Consider the following 22,432-nt stretch of genomic DNA (forward strand, 5'->3'; position numbering starts at 1 on the left):
CGAATGAACAAAACAGACGTATTAATCAGGACTGAATGGTTAAATAGAGCTGGGTCTGTACGACGTACTCTACGGGGGAATTGTTGGGTCTGTGTAAATCATAAATAAGTCACAGAGTGTGGTCTTTACCTACTCTGTAAAGTGTCCTGACGTAACTTTTGTTATGATTTGGCACTATAGATAAAATTGAATTGAATTGAATTGAATCGAATCATCAGGTCAGTAAACTATTTGACACCATTTTAACATTTGTATTGAGATACATATTTTTTCCGAGTAAAAGTTTGGTTCTATGAAATCATCTCACACCTGGAGATTCAGACTGTCACGTGGTTTTAAGCAAATGTATCCCAATCGCCTGATATCAGCAGTTGTATCATTCAGAATCGAGGGTCCGTGGTGTTGTGGAGGTTCTTCAAATTCAATTTCATTAAGAAGGAAGAAGGAAATTTCATTTGCAAAGCCGCATTAAATACACAAGTCACAGAACTACTCTGATGACAACATCAACTTACATTTGCACAGCATCTGCAGCTGTTGAAATGCAGCCGATTGAATGGGCGTTAGACGAGTTACTTGTCACTAACTTATATATGAGGCAGTATGGCTCAGTAGGTCATTATCAACCGTTCTATTGGTAAGCTGGAACATCCATCCGACTCGCTCTAAACTGCCCGACCACAGCCAAACATACCAACATTGCCTTAACGTAACCAAGTAAAGTTAGTTTGAATTCACAATGAGACTCCCAGGGCTTTAGGCTGAATACACACAGACTCAGGTAGATCTGCAGGGTGGTCCGGCGGTGGGAGTGTCACTGGCCCGTCTGTGTGATGTCCTGTTGTGTTCTTTTACCCCTAATGTAACACAAGTAGACTTTATATTTCAGTTATTATTGTTTTCCTCCGGATCGTTGTTATGATTTTGACATTTCCGACTGCCCTTGAAGGCAGCTTCATTTCACAGAGAGACAGAAAAAGAGACAGAGGGACTGAGCTTTGTGCTGGAGCTTGTTGTAGGAAACACAACTGTTAAACTCAGCTGCTGGGCAGATAAGTGCCTGCGTTTCATTTTTTTTACCCTGATCATTTGTTTTTAATTCTCTTGTCAGTGAAAGAGGTAGGACATTTACTGCTGACTGTGCGGGACTCACACTGTGAAAAGTCCGATCGTACTGGCCACTGCAGTGTGACGTTGGGTTGCATTTCTCCAAAAGTTGAGTCCGTCTCAACTTTTCACAGCAGCCTGTTACAGTTTTTTCCCTGCACCCCCCTGTGGCTTCCCCTGCCTCAGCATAAACGGTTCTCTTCTTCCTCCCACAGTAAAAAGACATGCATTTGTTAGGTTAATTAATGACTCTAAATTGTCCATAAGTGTGAATGGTTGTCTGTCTCTGTTTGTCTCTATGTGCCCTGAGATAGTCTGGCGTCCTGTCCAGGGTGTACCCCGTCTCACGCCAGGTGTCATCTTAAGCTGCCCCCCCCCCACCTGCAAAAAACCTGCAAGTCAAAGCCCATGTATTTGGTTTCATCCTTATCTGTAAAATTCCAACTGTCTAGCTGTAATCTCTGCTCTTGCTGTTATTATTGTCTGAAGTAACCACAACCCCTCGACTCACTCCTTAACTTGCTTCATGTGTGGAGCTGTGATGTTTTGCTCACTGACATATAGAGCTCATGGGAAATGGTGTTCCTAAAAGGCAGATAAGAACAGAAGAACTGAATAAACAAGGACATCAGATCGTTTTTTAAGAATCGACCATCCATATAGACATGTGACACAATATAGTGCTGATAGATTCTCTGATCCAAGGCTGGATTTTTCTCAATTCAGATGTCGATGGGACTCAGGATTAGCTTTTCTTATTTCTGGAACAGAATAGTTTCACTTCGGCGTTCTACTGTTGCCCCCTTTTCTAGTGTTTTGCTCAGATCTTGCTGAAGTCAATTCTGGAGACTGCCGGTGTCTCATGCTTGGTGTTTTGGAAGGAGAAGACGTTTACTCTGAGATCACAGAACAAGATCAAACTATATCCCAGCATCATATGGTAACTTCATTTAGAAATTGTTCTCTGAGGAAGCTTGCAACAGAACAGCTGCAGTGTTCAGAGCTGGAACAACCACACTGACAATGATTTCCCCGAGGAGAGAGGCTGTTGGTGCAGCAGTGTCCCTGTATTAGATTCTGTGTGTGTGTGTGTGTGTGTGTGTGTGCGTCTGTGTCCCTTCAAATCTCATTTCTAAGAAAATGCAAAATGCAGCACAATACAAAAACACACAAATAAAACTGGTGAACAGGGCTGATTGTGTTTCAAAAGGCAACTAAGGATGGCATCGATAAAAAATGTACTCAACATCAGACAACATGTCTGCCCATAAACACGAGTGTTGGACCTCGCTGCATAACCATAAGCATAAAGAATACCCTTGGGGGTATTTCCACCGAATTTTTAAGGGGGCTGTAAAGGTATAACACTTACCCAGCTACATTGTTGTGGTACCCATAAAGTAAAAAAGTATCCTCTTGGTTATTGCTGTCATTTTCTTAATCATTCATATGCACTGTGGGCAACAGCCTGAATGCTATGCGGAAAACAAAGAGCTGAAACAAACAATATTGTCTGAGAGTTGAGTTCTCATTCTCAGCTACTAAACCCACCCTGAAGCAAAGAAAAATCAACGGTGTTATAGATATTTCACATTTGGTCAGATGTTGCAGCATGTAGCACCCCTGAACAGAAATGCGTCTGTTTCCTATGTACAGGTTAAAGGTGCGAGATATGACTTCTTCATAATGTCACTAAACATGTTTGTATTAGGATGGAGACGGTCTAGTTGTTTCCCTCAGCTATCAGACTTTATGCTAAGCTAGTGTAGCAGCAGTGAAAGGTCCCTGCTGGGCCACTGTATACAGGGCTAGTTGCCGTGGCTTAAGCAGAATTTGACTTCAAGTGTGACGACAGATGAGGAAGTTGTTTGCTTGTGTGGCCATCGCTGACAAATCTGATCACATCAAGGACACAAAGTCCCGAAGAAGACTTCAGGTGTATTGAAGAAGACCCAAGGGAGTGCAGTGTTGAGTACGAAGTCGATCAGATAAGGGATTCTTGAGAAGGCTGCAAGCAGCAATACTGAGAACCAAGCAATTGTCCTGTCCAGAAATTTCCGATTTACTGTAAAACCAAGTTCTCAGGGGCTTTAATGCTAGAGTACAGTATGATAGTTTAGACAATGGTGTGTTTCCAACTTTGTGGTAACCCATCACAATGCCCAATAGATACACACAACACCTTTGGGACAGACAGGATTTCCCAATATCCTCACTACTGCTCAAATCTAATAAAGCAAATCCAAACAGACAGGTACCAACGGTTTCTGAAAAGGCTTCCCAGCTTCTGTAAAATGTTAAACATTATGTAACAATCACAGTTAAAGTCCGGACAGGAAGGTCAAGACAGCTGGTATTCACACTATAATAATAATAATGATGTATTCATCCTTCAGGACAGTTTGAAACAGATTAAGTCTCTAACCTCTGGGTTTTACATGGATCCAGATTATGACTTCCACATCGCTCTAATCCGGATTAAATCTTAACCCTTCAGCTCCTACTCACAGCTCAGTTCGATCCGGATGAAGTCTTTGATGCCCAGGTTTTCCAGGAAAACACCAGATGAGGCCGTAGTCTTGAACAGGAAGGAGATATCTGCGCTCAGCTCTCCGTGGAAGGTGGGGAAGTGGAGGTACGACGTCTCCTTGTCGAAAAACGCAGCGTTCCAGAAGTTCTCTGAGAAACACAATAAAAACTCACCGTCGAGATCTTTAAATGGAAATCATGTAGCAAACAAATGAATCAACACAGTCGGCTAATCAGCTTAGACAACGGTATAATTTCTGTTATTTGGTCCTGTTTGATTAGCTATGCCGAAATGTATTTATCTATCTACTGGGGTAGTATAAAACGGCTGTAATTATGAATAATTGGAAAAACAGCATGCCCTGTTTTAGTGTATAATGCATTTAATGAGAAGTGAGTATCAGTGTGTGATAACTTAAAAGGAAATACAAATTAGCAACAGTTCTGCTAATGCTAATTAGCTTCTAGATGCTGAGGTACTGCACCCAATTTATTTTTCACATTAAACACCTAATCCCGTATTTCCATATTAATAATACGCCTGAGAAGAATTAGTCTCTCCGAAATAACAAGTTATTATTTGCTGCTTGATTAAAAAAACACTGGCTGATCGGTTGAATCATGTGTAACCAGGCAAGCAGAGCTGGACTTACTGTCTCCATGACAACGGAGCGGCCCCACCCTGTACGCCGCTTCTGACCCGGGCCTCTGAACGTCACCCAGCAACAGAGACCTGACAGGAAGGCTCTCCTCATGGGTGAGCAGGCCAGAGTCCTCAGTCCTGGAGGAAGAGGAGGGTAGGGGAAGACGAGAAGAAACAGGAAGTGATGGAGGGGTGGAAGAGGAAGGAGCAACAGAGTAAGAAGTAGATGGAGAAGAAGAGAGGAGGATTTGGCGAAGAAAAGAGACAGGAAAGAAAAAGAGGGTAAGAGAGGTCAACAAGGAAGACAAGAGATGAAGATGCAAAGGGGTCAAGTGTGCCGGAGAAGAGGAAGAGAGCAAAAGAGGAGGAAGAGTAGAAGGAAAAATGGGAGGAGATGAGGAAATGAGATGACAAGCCAAAAAAAATAAAGTGGGAGGAGGGGGAGAAAGAGGGGAGGAAATGGAAAAGAAGAAGGACAAGGAGAAGAAATGGTGGAATTAGGAGGGAAAAGTGACAGAAGGAGAATAAAAAGAGGTAAAGAAGAGAAGGAACAACTCAAAGGAAAGGAATCTATAGACACTGTTTGACTTGATTAACCATTTTGACATAAATGCTGATAATTATGCTAATTGGCCTCGGCTGTGCAGTCTTCTGCAGTTTTTCCGGAAAACAATTGTAATGGTGAGGCAGATCATAGCTATCCTGACACTCAACCCTCCATCTATGCCACTTTTGGTGAAAGCTTTTTTCCAAAACAGCACTCCAGACAGACATCCGAGTGAGCAGCTCTGTCCATTTACGCCCGTGTTCAGTTTCATGCGCCTCTGATCTACACGCCAGTCTCTTTGTCTGGTGAGGATTGTCGAGGACTGGAAGCGAACAGCATATCCTCACAGTCCTCTGAGGATGTGATCAATGATGAGAGATGGTAGAAATAGAGAACTGAGATGGAATGAAGATAGCAAGAATATATAAAAATATCTACGGTTTTCGCTCAAAGCGTATGTGTGATGAGCAGCAGTGCTCATATTGACTGAAGTGAGAAAATATTTACTAAGTCCTTTATTTATCATGACCGAAAGAACGGGGTCGCGGGTACAAGCGGAGGGGGGCTGGAGTCTCCCTTAGAGGATGAGAAGCTCAGCCCTCCGTGAGGAACTTGGAGTAGAGCCGCTGCTCCTTTGCGTTGAAAGGAGCCAGTTGAGGTGGTTCAGGATCATCTGGTAAGGATGAACCCTGGGTGCCTCCCTAGGGAGGTGTTCCAGGCACGTCCAGCTGGGAGGAGGCCTCGGGGAAGACCCAGGACCAGGTGGAGAGATTAGATCTCCACGCTGGCCTGGGAACGCCTCGGGATCCCCCAGTTAGAGCTGGTTAATGTGGCCCGGGAAAGGGAAGTTTGGGGTCCGCTGCTAAAGCTGCTGCCCCCGCGACCCGACCCCGGACAAGCGGATGAAGATGAGATGAGATGAAGTCCTTTATTTAGCTTTTCCTTTTTCTATTTAGCTACATTGAACTATGTTTTATCCTGCTCTTTTTGTGTCTGAGTCAAATTCATACATTGTTTATTCATTGCCTGTGGGTGCTGCTATCTGATTTACCTGACTGCCTGATTAACCCTCCTGTTTTTCCCAAAATGTGCATAATTATCAGCATGAAAGTTGAATTTATTGTCAAAGAATGGACTGCGTCAAAAAATTAAAACTCATGAAGTTCAGTACCACTCCAAGCGGTCAGCGTCACAGTTGCAGTAGTGCTGAGGGTCCACGCAGTCGCCCTGCAGGCCACAGACACACTGCTGGCTGCCTGGCTGAGCTCCGCCCCAATAAGTCTGGACATGACCGGGACCGGGACCCCCGAGCCACCAGCTGAACGGAGAGCCCTCTGAAACACACACACACACAGACGGAAAAGACTCCCTTAACTTCTCTGACCATGTCATGTTTATATATAATATCCCTCTTGGCAGTATGGAAGAAAAGTTGATTACAGCCATAAGGGTTTTTTTGGGCTTGGAGAACGGCTTATCCAATGGTTAGTATTACCATTAACCTTTGAAGTTTTATTGAGTGTTTCATTAAACTTTCTGGTAATGAATGCAATCTCACTGGTGCATGCTGGCTAGCATAATTTAAAATCATATGATGTAATAAAAAGGAAAACTAGAGCAAGAGGAGATGCAGCTTGGTCTAAAACTTTGTGAGACTATTATTTGCAAACTGCACCAAACTGCAGCCTCTTGCCCCCGTCCTAATCAACCAAAATACGCTTGCAGAACACAAAAGTTGCACAGATGCACTCTTCATGGAAATACTGTACTGCGTATAGCGTCCCGAGATGAACAGGGCCGTGTTGAATAGAAAGAGTCCCTATCGCTCAGCCTTTCAAGATGAATTCACTGTTTGAAGCTGAGGGATGTTTGCCAGCTCCCAGCCTTAATGCTGAATATATTGTTTTTGAATGGAAGGCGATGAGAGTATACAGTGAAAAATGTATTTCGCATTGTGGGAGTGCGTAGGTGTAGAGGAGTGAGAGAAGGTGATTGGAAAGGTCTCTGTTGAGTCAGCACTTTATTTTTCCCAGAGAGCAGCAGGGGGGGTTATAATGGAACTTTTATCTCTCTACCCATTCTTCCTTTTCGGCCACTTCCACTATTTCCATCCATCATTTTATTAAGCGCTCGCCCAAAGAGTTGCTTATGTAGTTTCTGTAGTTCCACGGGAGAAACTTTAAGGATGTGTCCTTGCAATCAATAGGAGTGGATGTCCACTGGATAACCGGAAATCATTTTGTTTATTTGTTTCATCATTGCTTTTTTCTGTCTATTAATTATTTCACTAATTGTAACAGCAGAACAATTTGTATGATATGTTACTAAATATGACACTGAAACAGCGACTGGTACGTAACCATGTCAACAAAAAGCGACGGTTAAATGTTATGCACCAAAACGATTTGGTTACGATCAGGAAATGGTTGTGATTTTATTCAGTACTTCTGGGACACGAACACCTTTGGGTGAAAATCGTGTGTTCTGGGACCCATCCAGCACCCCGACCCCCCTCCCTAAGCAGATTCAGATGCTCTTACACAACATCACCTGATTTCTTTCATTGCTCTGGACGTCATTTTTACTGTAATAAATACCTGGATTACAGTCACAGCACATTACATCAATATACTGTATGTATGAACAGTGAATGAGAACAGGCTGGGCAGGTAGATTGGTTACTGTACTATGTTAACCATTAGGGCTGTACGATTTAGCGAGTCTGCGATATAAATATATATTTTGTTTCCACAGAAAGTATCGATTTTTTTGGCCGCAAGTATCGATACATGAACCCACCCAAAATCCACTGACCTATGACCAATACTTTGTTTTATGGCCAAATACCTTCTAAACTAATCACATTCCCACCAGCCTCCACCAAGTTCAGAGCATCAAACACTTAATCTCCTAATTTACAACACATGGAAGGAAATTAGGAGATGAGTGGATAGTTTAGAAGGTATTTGGCTTTAAAACAAAGTATTGGTCATAAGTCAGTGGATCACCAAAGTTGTCAAAAATCATCTTGAAGAGGACATGAACCAAATGTGATGGCAATCCATCAAACAATGGTTGAGATGTAATGTTACTGTGCTTTAGGACATGCTGCTACACTTCACTGTGGTTTACTGTAACTGACTTCAGTACGAAATGCTGCTACACTCCACTGTGCCATACTGTCACTTAGTTCTGTAGGACATGCTGCTACATTTTTAACATTTTTAACACTTATAACTTATCGCTCCTTCTCACTTATTTAGTTTGTACTTATTTCATTTCAATCTGCTGCTAAACTGCACAGCGCGTATTGTTGTATATTGTATTAACCTACGCTTAACCACGAGGTCTGTTGCACTCTGTCACACTTAGTTCATTGCTTGATTTATCTGACGTTAGCTTTATTTTGATTTGATTTATGTTTATGCTTATTGTCACTCTGATCCTTTCCAACCTTTGTATTAAAACTGTTGCACAATAATTTCCCTCGGGATAAATAAAGCTTCTTGAATCTTGAATCAGATACTTCATCCTGGACCAAAGTTATGGACTTACAGAGGATCACACTGCTGGCATGACTTTAAACTATCAAATGTACACATGTCCCTGATGTGTCGCTATGTCACTTTATACTGAATTATGTTTTTTCTTTATATGGACTTGAATTAAGGTTTCAGCTGTTAACTGCTACCAAGACCAATTCAATGGGACTTGGTGAACAAAGTGATTCTCCCTCTGTTTCTAATAATCACCACCTCTGAGTCGATACACGCACATGAAAACACCTGACTCAACAAAAACAACAATGATCCAACTCAACACTCATTACTCAAAACGAGGGGGGTATTAAGCAAATCCTGATGATCCATTTGTCTGAATCATTTGTGAAAGTAAAGAAAATCCCTGAAACCACGTTGAATTAGTAGCAAAGAGCGTGGCGATTTTGTTGTTTCTGGTTGAGAAATAGTCCCAGGTGAAGAGAGTCTGCTCACCAAGCCTTCATTAACTTTCATTTAACACAACAAGTCAATTAAGAACAAGTTGTTGTTTACAGTTTTCTCTCATTTGAATGTGCACTTGAGGGGTATTTAAGGATAAAGGGAGGAAACAAAATGCTAGAGTGCTCTCCCCGAGGTAAGATTAAAAGATTAAAAGGATTAAAATTAGATATAATTTTTAAAAGTGATCTACTTTTGATTTAGGAAGTTAGGTAGATGAGATTTTTGTGATTTCTGCAACTATCATTGCTTTTATTCATTTATTTATTTGATCAATATAGCCATGGGGCTACACGGTGGTGTAGTGGTTAGCACTGTCGCCTCACAGCGAGAAGGTTCTCCGGGTTCTCCGGTTTCCTCCCACAGTCCAAAGACATGCACGTGTTAGGTGAATTGATTACTCTAAGAATTGCCCGTAGGTGTGAATGGTTGTCTGTCTCTGTTCGTCTCTATGTGCCCTGCGATAGACTGGCGTCCTGTCCAGGGTGTACCCCGCCTTGCGCCTGATGTCAGCTGGGATTGGCTCCAGCCCCCCCCGCGACCCCGACCCCGGGATAAGCGGTTGAAGATTGAATGAATGAATGAATATAGCCATGTGTTTTTCTTTTACTGCTATTGATTTGTTTGCATTTCTTGTATAGCGGCCCCATTAAAAATGTGGGATCTCCCTCAATGTGTCTTTGGATGTTTAAAATGAATACATTTAAATAAAATAAAAACATTATTTAATTATAATCACAAACTCAAAATGAAGCAAAATCACATTTTGACTCGAGTGAGGAGATTTTAACAATGTTTTCTTCTCTAGGATTCAAAAATAAACAGGAAGTGTAGAGGCCACAGCTTTGAATGACTTCAGCACATCCGCGCCCACAGGACATCACTAGTGCATTATTATTGTTTTGGCAATGATGTCTGAGAAGGATTACCATGCATTTCTCAGTTTCAAGATGTCATAGGGAACTTGGAAATTTGTTTCCCGCCACCTACGTTCGGCTTTCCAACACTCTTTTCTATTCTTACCAACGCGGCATTTCTCCACGGAGACTTTTTTTTTGCCAGAGACCACTTTCACCTTACGCATGGGTGTCAAACTGATCCAGTAAAGGGCCGTGTGGCTGCAGGTTTTCATTCTAACCAATCAAAAACACACCTGGTCCAACAAATCAACTGTGTGAAGACAGTTCAGGTGATTGAATAAGTCGAGTCAGGTGTGTTCTTGCTTGGTTGGAATGAAAACCTGCAGCCACAGCGACCCTTTACTGGATCAGTTTGACACCCATGAGGGTGCAGTGACATCAATGATATTTGTAACAAGCTCCTTTACTGAGACCAAGGGGAGGGAGGGTGTGGTGATTAAAGCCTGAATAAATGTTCCACAGGTGTTTACTGTGATATAATGTTTTGTGATGACCTTTCTTCAGGAATGATCAGAAAGAGCAACATCAATCAAAACAACTATAGAAATGCTCACACCCTTTGACATGACAAGTGTGACCTTTGTTGTGTGTGGGCTCTGTCACATGCTGAGTCAGTCCATGGTTATTAATGACTCAATACAGTTATTTAGTCCCTTTGTCATGAAGTTTGTCAACATGAATGTTAAAATCACCAACAAATGCTTCTCGCCATGGAACAGGAAGTCGCTCTAACTTCAACATATATTGTCCAAACTGCACCAAATGTCCCAGGCATGGTAAGAGTCCAGGCCTGACGACAGCCACATGCCAAAAGTTACCAACAGCCACAGACAAACGTCATCTGATTTACATAACATTTTCAATATGCGTTCTACACTTGATGCAGAGAAACACAAAGCACACTCTCTAGCGGCACACAGCGCATGCCATAGGTGCTGCAAAAGTTGTGATAGATCTGGCAAAACAAACTGGTGCTCTGCAGCTAGACCCTTCTCTGTTAGTTAGTGAGCCTCAGGTGATTGTAGATTCTGCAACTTTTTGAAAAAGCCAGGCTAGCTGCTCCCCCTTGTTTCTAGCCTTTATGCTACGCTAGGATAAGCATGGATGTAAGATGTAGCATGGTTCAGACACAAGAGTGGTATTCATTTTCTCAGCTCTCTGCCAGAAAGTGAACAAGATAAAACATATCAAACTTTTCCTTTTAAAGTTACCTGTCTGACTACCTGACTCGGCAGGTAATGCCCGTGCTCCAAGCTGTTCAAGGTGAGCAGCTCTATGTCTCTACTTGTACCTCATAAAGAAAACACATGAGGATATATCCAGCAAACCTTTTCTGAGCAGGCCCTTACCTGGAGTGTTGAGGAGGCGGGACTTCCTGCAGTGGTAGGACAGTTCCTGTTCGCAGTACTCTGATTGGCTGATGGTGGCCAATAGCTGCTCCTCTTCAGTTGAGTAGTCAAAGTGAACTGAATGCTGGTTTACACCTGGAGACGGTTGGACTCTAGTGAGCTCTGTGTTGTTGTGCTGGATCACCATCCATGTGTTTTCCTCTGGTGGGGACAGAGAGGGATATTGATTTCTGATGATTGTTTCTGATTCATTTGCTAATTATTCATTTGTCATATACATTTGCCAACATTGCCCATTCATGCAAAGATAGGTAAACTATATTTTAATACCATGGTGTGGATGAATACTGGATTCTGATTGGCTGCAAGGTGTCCATAAAAATGTGATATAGGACACCTCGTGCTAAGTCCTGTCATAAACTGTCTTTTCAAATCCAAAAAAAATAAAAAAATAAAATCACTGCCCCTCTGAACCCCATTCACATCCCATTCTCTTTTCAACCCACTACTCCAGGCTGTGGCCGAGCACATGGATTATAATTTTTTGTGAAAACCTTGATTTTAATTTAGGGACAATGACATGGCTAGATAGCTAGCTTATCTTGCCGTAAAAAAACCGGCAAATTATATTTACTTTTTGTCAACCGTACGCATTGTTATTACTTTGAATCTTGCTAGCATAATACTTGGTAGTAGTTGGGGTTCAATGAGCAGAGCAGACTAGAAAAAGCTTCTGCACGTCGTATCTGAGGTTCGTCCTATTTACTGGAGAACCTTATGGGATGTGAATTATTCCTCAGGTAATAGTCAAACCCTCAGGTATTAGCTGGGAAACAGAGTTATAGTTTGAAAAAAACTTCATATTTTGATTGCAAAACAGTCTTTAAAATATGTTATTTGGCAATGGACCAAGGAATAAGCAGGTTAATGCCCTTCGAGGTTTCCCATGGAAGCAACTTCTGGCTTCCCCGTCAACCATTAGTTCCTATATAGGACTAGGACAAAGACTTAAATGATTGCCATTTTGGGATAAAGTTTTATTATTTGTCTAACCAAGAGTTAGATAAAAAGATTGATATGACTCTTGTATCGTTTCATTAAATATGAAGCTACAGCCAGAAAGTGGTTAACTTAGCTTAGCTTAATACAAAGACTGTAAGCAGAGGACATCAGCTAGCACAAAAATACAGCTACTAGAACATTTAAAGCTCATTCATTGACACTCTATAGTAAATTCATTGATATTCACCTCTACTTTTGAGAGCCAGGAATGCAGTTTCCTTACATTTCTAGTTGTTATGCTAAGCTACGCTCCATATTTAGAGAACAGGCATGAACGTGGTATCAGTTTTCTTGTCTTTTCCAGTATTTTCCAGATTGGTTTTTGCTTCAGAACTGATCTGGGAGAAACTGGTTCTCTCTTAGTGAAGCAGTTCTGATGAATTATCTGCAGTGTAACCTAAAAAGCCATCATTTACCTGCCTGTTAACTGCTTTAATTGAGTCTTACACTAGTGTGTTTTATATTCTGTTATGTTAATGAATGTCTAAATCAATGACTAGCTTACTATTTTATTTCTCAGTGTAACTACTAACAGGGCTATAATGAAGATGTGCTGTATACATCGCGAAGCTATCCTGTATATATACAGTCAAGTCAATTCAATATAAAGATGAAATAAAATAAGCATTTTTGGAACAGAACTTTAAAGAATGTGTGACAGATACAGAGGGGGAAATGATACTAGGACAAAACAAATATCATCACTATTAAGATTTATACAAGTACACAAAATGAATGAAACAGTGGGCCTTTATTATTCATACAAACAAATGACATTACAAAGAAGAGAAAGTGAAGAAAAAGGGAGGGTGGATGATAAAGTGAATCAGAGCACGATGACAGGAGCAACATCATTTACAATTATGTAAATGTTAATCATAAAACACATTGAGTGATGATGGGAGGGAGAGGGGTAGTGTGTGTGTGTATGTGTGTGTGTGTGTGTGTGTGTGTGTGTGTGTGTGTGTGTGTGTGTGTGTGTGTGTGTGTGTGTGTGTGTGTGTGTGCACGTGCGTGTCACCTGTCATGTTGCAGTAGACCAGCTGCGGTTTGATTGGTCCGCTGCCGTCCACGTCGATATTAAAATGTCCCGACGTGTTGCCGTTGTGTTTGTACGCCTCACAGGACTGTTCGAACACAGCTGGGAGGAAAATAATGACATCAGCTCAACATGAATCACATCAACATCAACATATCAGCTGGTAGACACACACAGGAGCTGTGAGGGGATGAAGACTACACACTGTGGGGGACTATGGGGGATGCACTGCACTGAATCACACACAGGAGCTGTGAGGGCATGAAGACTACACACTGTGGGGGACTATGGGGGATGCACTGCACTGAATCACCGTCCCATCATCTCATCACCTCATCGAGTGAAGAAAATCATCTTGTGTTTTATCTCTACAGCAGTATCCCATAAAGTGAAGATTAATCCAACAGGAGAGTAATGACTGATGAGAGTGCAAAGACTCAATAAATAAAACTTTAGACCTTTATCCTCTCTGCCTCTTCCTCTCTGTCACTGTGAGTCACACACACACACACACACACACACACACACACACACACACACACACACACACACACACACACACACACACACACACACACACACACACACACACACACACACACACACACACACACACACACACACACACACACACACACACACACACACACACACACACACACACACACACACACACACACACACACACACACACACACACACACACACACACACACACACACACACACACACATCTCCCGCAATCAAACAACCGAGCCCCTCAAGTCAAATCCATATCTTAAGGTTCCCACACGTGCTGCCCACCTGCTCATCTCTCTTTTACGCCTTTTACTCATCACATTCCCTCAGTGTGGTTGGAAAAAGCTTCCCACTGAAACATCAGCAATAAAAATGAGACCCGAGGTCAACGGCGTGGAAAACTCTCCTGTTTTGGTTGTAAGGATTTGACTCCAGGGAATCGGCACAGAACGGGAGATCTCACGAAAGCTCACCTCACTGCCGCAGTTTTATTTATTCATTCAGTATTTGGCAGTCATGGCTACAGTCTCACAAAAAAATACAAACAGCTTTTATAATACTGTTTCCTCCACCACTGGGAAGAAAGGGTGCAAAAATCAAATATAGCTCACAGGAGGTGGTCTCTTTAAAGGCTGATTCCAGTTCATGCATTTGTTTTGTAGTTTTGTCCAAAATTTCTGTTCAATATGCCAAAGTTATTGCTGAGATCTGGGAGCATGGTGAGATTGCTAAGGGCTCACTCACACTGTGGACGGCCTGCTGTCTGCAGCTATGCGCGGAGCGGGTGCACTCACACTGGTCAAACGCACCAGGCTTTAGCCGAAAAATCTGTTTTGGCCCGGTGCGGAAGGACAGTGTGAGTGCGCCCTAAAACAAAATCGAGTCCATAGTTTTTTATTCATTCATAGGTTTTGGAAACACCCACCTTGAGGGCAAAACAAAGCTGCCCTCCACACTCAATGTGTGGAGGGCAGCCAATGACAGTTCAGTGTTAGTTAGCCACAGTTAGCCAAAATGTCAGATAGTTGTTTGTCTGGATGCACACATGAAGAGAGACAGGCCTGGGCTGTGTTTCTACAGAATACCATCTCAATGCAAGAGGAGGAGATTGTGGACTTGCAGCCGTCCCTAGTGAGAGGTCACCCATGCAGCCAACAACTACGATCAAGTGTGCCATCTGTCGCATCTCCATGGTCAAACCAGCTAATTTCGTTGACATCAATTTCCAGACATTGGTACGAGCAATCTTACTACATCTGCTCTACTCGCTGAGACTTCACTCTTCTCTGTCCGTGTGCCCGTGTCAGTGTCCAAGTTTAGCAGCAGCTGGTTTGCGATGGAAGAGACTCGAGAGATGGTTAGCTTGGCTGCAATCGCCCAAAAAACAGCATCATTCACCGATCCAGATCAATTACATTAGGCTTTCATCTTGGCAGCAGTATAAGGGATGGATGTCTAATGTTGGCTAAACACTGCCAAAGTGCAGCTATGGCCACAGTTGGTGCTCTACGTATATGGGTCACACATGCCTAAGATTACCTGTTTGTATAAATATCTTGGTTTTCCTCTTTTGGTAGGTGAAATACACATTTGTAGGTTGTACAAGATAAAAAATTTGAGATGTTATGTGAGCCCCAGGGTCCTTGAAGTGATATTCCAGTGTAAAATCATCACAGGCTCTTTTTTGTCACATTCACACAGATGGCAGGGGACATCTACATACCATCTAATCTAACCATTCACAACACATTCACACAAAGCGATTCGGGGTTCAGTGTCAACATGTGGAGCGAACCACCGATCTTTCAAATGGAGGACGATCCACTCTACCACTGAGCCACAGCCACCCTTGTCATAACTTAAGACATCTCCCTATTCCTTATGAAAAGTTGGTGTCAGCAGCTTTGTGAAGAGGTTTTAAGTGGACACTTAAGAAACCTTTGTCTCTTTGGTCAGTGCCTGTGTTGCATGTTTTCTGAGTCCTGTTTATTTAGTCATTGTTTTATTGCATTATGTATACAACAGGATGTTTAATCTCATTTAATTTCTTTCTAAATTTTAAATTATACATAAAGAAAACAATCTTAATTATTCAGTTTGACACACTATCTCATTCCTAATTTGTATTTCATCTGGTTTGGTGGTCGTGCGCTGATCTTTGAAAGTTCAAAAAAACAGAACGTACATCCAAAAATTTTAAATACTGGGTGCTGGACCGAGAAGCAAGTACAAAGGATAAAGCAATGCGTCCACACACCAGAGTCGGCTCCATGAAGCTTTTTTTAATGGTGTTTCCCCATGTGCGACGTTTCGGGCCCAGCCCTTCATCAGACATAAATAAGTTAAAAAAAAAACAGTATGCACATCCAAGACTGTTAAATACTGGGTGCTGATGTTTAACTCACAGCTGTGGCAGGTCGCTCCTCTGTAGCCGCTGTCAGAGCAGTTACAGTGGAAGACGGTCCAGGACTGGCTGCAGCTGCCGCCATGTTCACAACGACTGGGAGAACACCTGAGAGACAGAGAGATGAAGCATGACTTCACATTTTGGAAAACAGTTCTCCTGACAGGAGGAGCAAGCATTTTATATAAAGTCATAATTTAACTGTAACTCAACAAGTAGGCGACGCCAACATGCTGGTGGGAATACAGCTTTATTTCCGGTTCACCTTTGTCAAAATGCATGAATACCCCGCTCACTAAAGGAGCTATCTGTTAAACGGGTTATGAGAACACCAATTTACATTTTTTTTTCATAAACGGCAGTTTTTCAAGCCTTTATTATAAAGGATAGACAGGAAATGTGGTGAGAGGAGACACGTAGCAAAGGACCATAGATCAGATTTGAACCTGCGAACACTGCCTCGAGTATCTTCAAGCCTCTACACACGGGGTGACTGCTCGAACCACTCACCCTTAACGGGAATTTTAATTTGCATGTAAATGCACTTGCTGATTATGGGTAATGTACAAACCAGGTTTTAAGAAGGGAGAAAAATGTGTCATTCTGCAGCATCAAATTTTGATTTTTAATTATTGAGTCAATGTTAGAGGAGACTAATACATAGCATTTTCCTTACTATGCTTATAAAGAAGGTATTAATGAGCATTTAAAAAGCTCTAAAAGGTCACTCTGGGGTGACAGAACCTCTCTCTCTAACTCTCATCAGCCCACAGTGCATTGTCTTCGTATATATATAATAGTGATGATTGGGAGGACCGTGTTTTCCACCCGCCACTTTCAAAGACAAAACTACTTCATTAAATTAACATTCAGCTTCTCCTTTCACAGAGGGAAAAACCTTTCAGCCAAAGCTCTTCAAGGTTATTTAGGAACGTCTTTCATTTTTACATTTTTTTAAATTGTGGGAGGTTGCTGAAAAAAAACGTCTCATGTTGAATGTAAAATGATTTCTGCCGAATATTCATTTGAAACACCTTTCACCTCCCTCCAGAGAGAAAAACAGAATAATGTTATTACTTTCTCACTTCAGATGTTTCTTTCATTCGATATAAAAGGAAAAGTTTTCTGCTGAATTGGAAATTTCCCTTTCCTTTTTTCTCAGCAGCAGATCTTCTCTGATTGAACCCGGCTGCTCTTTTAAAGTGCAGCCATACTGTTTGAAGAAGCTCTTTAAAGGTATCCATCTCCCAGGAGACTTCACTGAAGCTCTGTGTTATTTAGAGATAAATACAGTATGATACCGCTGCTAGCAGCATCAAATCAGTCCTGTGTGGGAGGGAGGAGAGGGACCTGAAACTGTGACATTAGAAATAGGCTACTGTATGTTGTGTTTTTCTTACTCTGCATATAGATGATCTACTGTATACTGGATGTGGGAGGCTTAGAAGCTCCTGGGGGAGTTCAGGAAATGCATATGAAATGTAAACATACATACAATGAGAGAAAAAGAAAAACAAATGGGCCTGAAGTCTGTACAAAGGGTCATGGTACGTTATTTATGAAAGTCAATGATCGGGTCATTTCAAAGGTAGAAATTGAGTGGTTAGTACTGGAACGCAAATATGTATGTATTAGTATACACAATCACCAACACAACCAGGATGGCAGAGTGGTTAAGGCGTTGGACTTAAGACCCAATGGGTGAATACCCACGTGGGTTCGAACCCCACTCCTGGTATAATGTTTACCCTACGAAGCGAGTAGCTGACGCAGGTCAACTCCTTAAACTACCAAACAAATCTCAAACCAGACTAACTTCTGCATTTGTGCAATACAGACAGTAACACGGCTATGTCCCGTATTGTGGCAAATCTAAACGTCGAGCACCGGGCTTTGAACTCCTTCAAAAGAAGTACCCTGAGCCATCGGTTCACATATGTGGACTACACATGGGTTAAAATATGTGGACTACACATGGGTTAAAAGTGGGTGCAAACTTTCACTGAACATATAAACTGAGTGGACAGAAACATCAAGTTCACCAGAGAAGAAGTCAAGGACAATAGTTTCCCTTTCTTAGACTCTGACGTCCATAGGGAGAATGATAGGAGCCTCCACATAGGGGTATACAGAAAACCCACTCACACGGATCAATATCTACTGTTTGACTTTCACCACCCCCTCGAACACAAGCTTGGCATTATCAGAACCCTGCAACACAGAGCTGATAACATACCCACCAGCTCACAGGCCCAAGGGGAAGAACGCAAGCACCTGAGAGGCGCCCTCACAACTTGTGGCTACCTCAGCTGGACCTTTGTGAAATCGGCAGCTGCTTCCATAAAGAAAACCAAAGTGGTTGAGAAAGAAAAAGATAACAGGAGAAACAACATAGTCATCCCATATGTGGCTGGGGTATCGCAGAAACTCAGGAGGATTTTCAACAAACACTGCATCCCTGTGTATTTCAAACCCGGTAACACACTCAGACAGAGACTAGTACATCCGAAGGACAGAACACCACACCACCACAAAAGCAACCTGGTTTATGCTGTCCAATGCAACGAGGAACGCAAAGATCTTTACATTGGAGAAACAAAACAACCACTGCATAAACGCATGGCCCAACACAGGAGAGCTAACTCCTCAGGCCTGGACTCGGCTGTCACTCTAACACCTCAAGGAGAAAGCCCACTCCTTTGATGACAACAATGTCCACATCCTGAACAGAGAGGACAGATGGTTTGAAAGAGGAGTAAAAGAAGCCATCTATGCAAAAGTGGAGAAACCATCACTTAACAGAGGGGGAGGTCTGAGAAACCCCTTATCTACATTGTATTTTGCATCTGAATTTATTTTAGCGTTGAACTAAACTAAAAAATAAGTCAATGATGAGTCAATGAGTCAAAATATTCAGACACACAATTTCAAAGCATAAATATTCACTGCTAGAAATTCAATGGCTTTTTAATTTCAAAATCCGATGACACAGATTTACTTCCATATGAGTAACAGTGTTTTTATCCACACAGGTTGCTTTCCATCTTTTACAAGATCGGCTGGCCAATCCGAGAGGTTTGAGAAAAACACACACAAAATTTAACGTCATTAGTATTTGTAAAGCTGAGGGTTATGTCTATGTTGTTTTTATATTCCTAAAACATCTTTTACAGAGTGTGTTTACTTATATAAGTACATGTGACAGTGTTTGAGTGTGTGTTTACCCAAACCCAGACAGCAATATTGAGGAGAAAAACAGATGACTTCGCAGAATCTGCAGCCTCCTCTTTTATTTAGATACAAGCACTGACTCAGCTGCTTGTCTGCCTGCTACGGTGTGATTTTTACCTGCATTTATCTCTACACTGCTTTAATCTTGTATGCTGGAGCCTGGCAGATAAAGCACTTAGCTTTCACCTTAAATTCACATGCCCACACTGCTTGAATCTTTTATTTTATATATTTCGATTTTGTGTGTGTGGCAGGGTTTCAGGGCTGTGATGAGTGTTGATGTACAGTAATCAAACTCATTCTGGCAGTACTGATATCTGAGCATATTCTCATTCAGTCTCCCAGTTGTTTCAGTCTCCGTTCAGTTCGGCTGTACTGACAGGAGCAATGAAAGTACAATGAACGAGTTGTACACCCAACCTTTTTTCTCCTAACCTTAGATTGATTACATGCACTGCAAATTAACTACCAACACCAGGATGTCTGGGTGGTTAAGGCATTAGACTTAAGATCCAATGGACAAATGCCCACGGGTGGGGTTTGAACCCGAGAGTCACGTTATCACACAAATCCATCTTGTCAGACTCCAACAAATGCATTTGTGAACCAGCCAATCAATCTCCAAGGAGCCACTGGCAGTCAAGGGTGGTCAATGTTACTCTGCGGTATTATGAGGCAAAACAACCATGGTGAAAAGTAAGACCAGAGATATATCTAGTGGAAGAGTAACTTAAAGTAAGGCAGTTGAGGCATTTAAGGTGGCAGAAAACATTTGGGGGGCGCTGCAAAGCCTTTGTTTCAAACGGGTCCAATTATTTATTTGGATAAAAAACATTCTGTCTTTAGCAAGTACCAAGAATTATTGGATTTAAACAAACAAACAAACAACTTTAGGCGTCCCTTGTGGCATGTGGGTCATTTAGAACATCCTTTATAAGTACTTGATATTTGCACCGTATTAACCACACTTAGATTTGGCTAAATTACAAATAAAGTAAGAACATCTGTTGACTTTTTGATTGTGCTGCTCACAATGTGATCACAGGTTAGAACTGAAGTAAATTAGATCTGACTATTTGATCCAGTTCAAGTACTGCTACAAGACTGTATGGCCAAGTCTATTAAATGCATGACTGCTTCTATATTGTACTCACTGCATGGGGTTACACTGCTATTAAGTCTGTGCACAGACACACTAACACAGATGTAACACCCTGCTGTGAGGTAGGAGAAGTGTGTGCAATCTGTGTCTGTAACTCTATTTTCCTTTAAGTTTTATATCCCGTGGACTCCAAATTGTATCAACAGTGTTACAATCAGGGGAAGTACAGTGTGACCCACAGTTTTTCTCTTGTGTTGTTCCAATTATTCTGGATAATAGTCGAAAAAAAATAAAGAAACAGATATTTAATTAAACCCACTGGAGCAGATTCTCCTTATCTGGTGCGTGTGAGGCTGGTGTTTAGCTGTATTCATATGTATATACAGTATAGGGGGTATATGAGTGTGCGCCTGCTCGTTTATAATTGATCTTTTAATCGTGATTTTTAGTGTGACACTGAGACAGAGGCAAGTGGTTTGGCTTCACGTGACTTACAGTGCTCTCTTTATGTGATGAGATAACTATAACTGACTCTCAGAGATGAAAATGGAAATGATGACATCAACAAAGATGAACTTTTCTCCTCCCCTTTGCTGCATGTCCTTCTGCATATCTATACAATACATAGTGAAAGTGTTACTTTTAATTAAAAAAATAATCATTTCTAATATTAACGTGTTCTGTTTAAGATCTAGCGGTAACAATGGCGGTCTAGCCGTGACTCAGATCTTGCCTAGCCTCACCAAACTAATTTGCAAATGAATATTAGTCCTGAACCTCTCAGTTTCAGTGCAGATGAAAAAGGCCTCTGGATGTAACTGGATAGACCTACAACCATTCAGAGCAACAACATGTTACCTACAACCAGCTACATCAAAGAAACAATGTAGCACTGAGTTACACAGGCGAGGCATGGGGCAGTAAAATATGGCGGCCACTTAGTTGTGAAATAGGCAATACAGTAACTGTTGTTGTGGAAATAGATTCTTCAATAAAGATCAACAAACAGGATCAGCTTTTTCTCCGTGGTTTATTTTGCCAAAGCATTTTCCTCTGCAGACAAAAATACGTTCACCCCCACATCCTCACAAAGTTAGAGTCTAGCAGGAAATGACGACGTGTCAAATCTCGCACAGTCTTTTAGGGAGAGGGACAGGACGAGGATAGCCTTGGTTGGGTGACGTCTTTAGACCCAACAAAAACATGCCTCAGACATTACAATTCTGAACACTCTGAACCTCTCTCATCACAAGGTCTCTAACACAGGGTACAGATGCACAAATATGCCAATATATCATCATGAGTTAGTTATTTGCATTATCCGTTAGGAAGGTGAGACAGAGGAGACGCTGAACTGTGTCTGACCTGACAAAACTATGATTATGAATTACAAATATCCAAAATTCCCACAACACTGTTCTCGCCAAAAATACTCCAGGGCTGGAGCATGGTCTTGCTACACTGGCTTGTCATTCTGGGATAGGGGTGCTCTCATATGTTTGTAATTCTTTATTCAATCCCAATTTTCTTGGGCGGACAGTTTGATCGGAGTTGCCTGAGCATGGTAAGCTGCACTGGACGGAGAACGGCAGTCACATTCAGTAACTATGGCACTCCTCTGTCAGTCATCCTCCTGCATCGCCCCATGCGGTTGATATTTGTTGTTTTAAGTGGAACATTTGAACAATTATGGGATGGATTTTCATGACGTTTGACATCTTTCTGTCTGTGTGAGATGTTCTTCATAGATAGGTGTGGGGATGGGGCATTATTATGCCTTTATGTCCTTCCTGAGTGACGAGATAATAGACAACCAAGGAGATGGGGAATGACGTGTAACAAAGGTCCCCGCATTGTGACTCATGCGTCTCAAAAGAGAAAATGTAACACCTTTAGTAGATGCCAATATGATCTACATAGTATTAGTAAAAGACAGCTGCGGTAGGAATGAAACTAGAAATAAAAGTCCTGACATTAACAGA

General features: G+C 41.8%; 1 protein-coding gene across 1 annotated transcript in view; it reads right to left on the reverse strand.

Annotated features, from left to right (window-relative positions):
• Positions 1 to 22,432, reverse strand: part of LOC310958071 (contactin-associated protein-like 4) — a gene marked incomplete at both ends in the record, with an annotated part of 111,723 nt that overhangs the window by 21,904 nt on the left and 67,387 nt on the right. The window contains 6 exons of the mRNA XM_083928875.1: positions 3,616 to 3,786; positions 4,290 to 4,417; positions 5,998 to 6,160; positions 11,094 to 11,294; positions 13,177 to 13,296; positions 16,119 to 16,225. Coding sequence (XP_083785001.1) covers positions 3,616 to 3,786; positions 4,290 to 4,417; positions 5,998 to 6,160; positions 11,094 to 11,294; positions 13,177 to 13,296; positions 16,119 to 16,225 — 890 coding nt within the window. The remainder of the gene's footprint in view (positions 1 to 3,615; positions 3,787 to 4,289; positions 4,418 to 5,997; positions 6,161 to 11,093; positions 11,295 to 13,176; positions 13,297 to 16,118; positions 16,226 to 22,432) is intronic.

This window comes from Echiichthys vipera (assembly GCF_963691815.1).
Source record: "Echiichthys vipera genome assembly, chromosome: 15".
Taxonomy (NCBI): Eukaryota; Metazoa; Chordata; class Actinopteri; order Perciformes; family Trachinidae; genus Echiichthys; species Echiichthys vipera.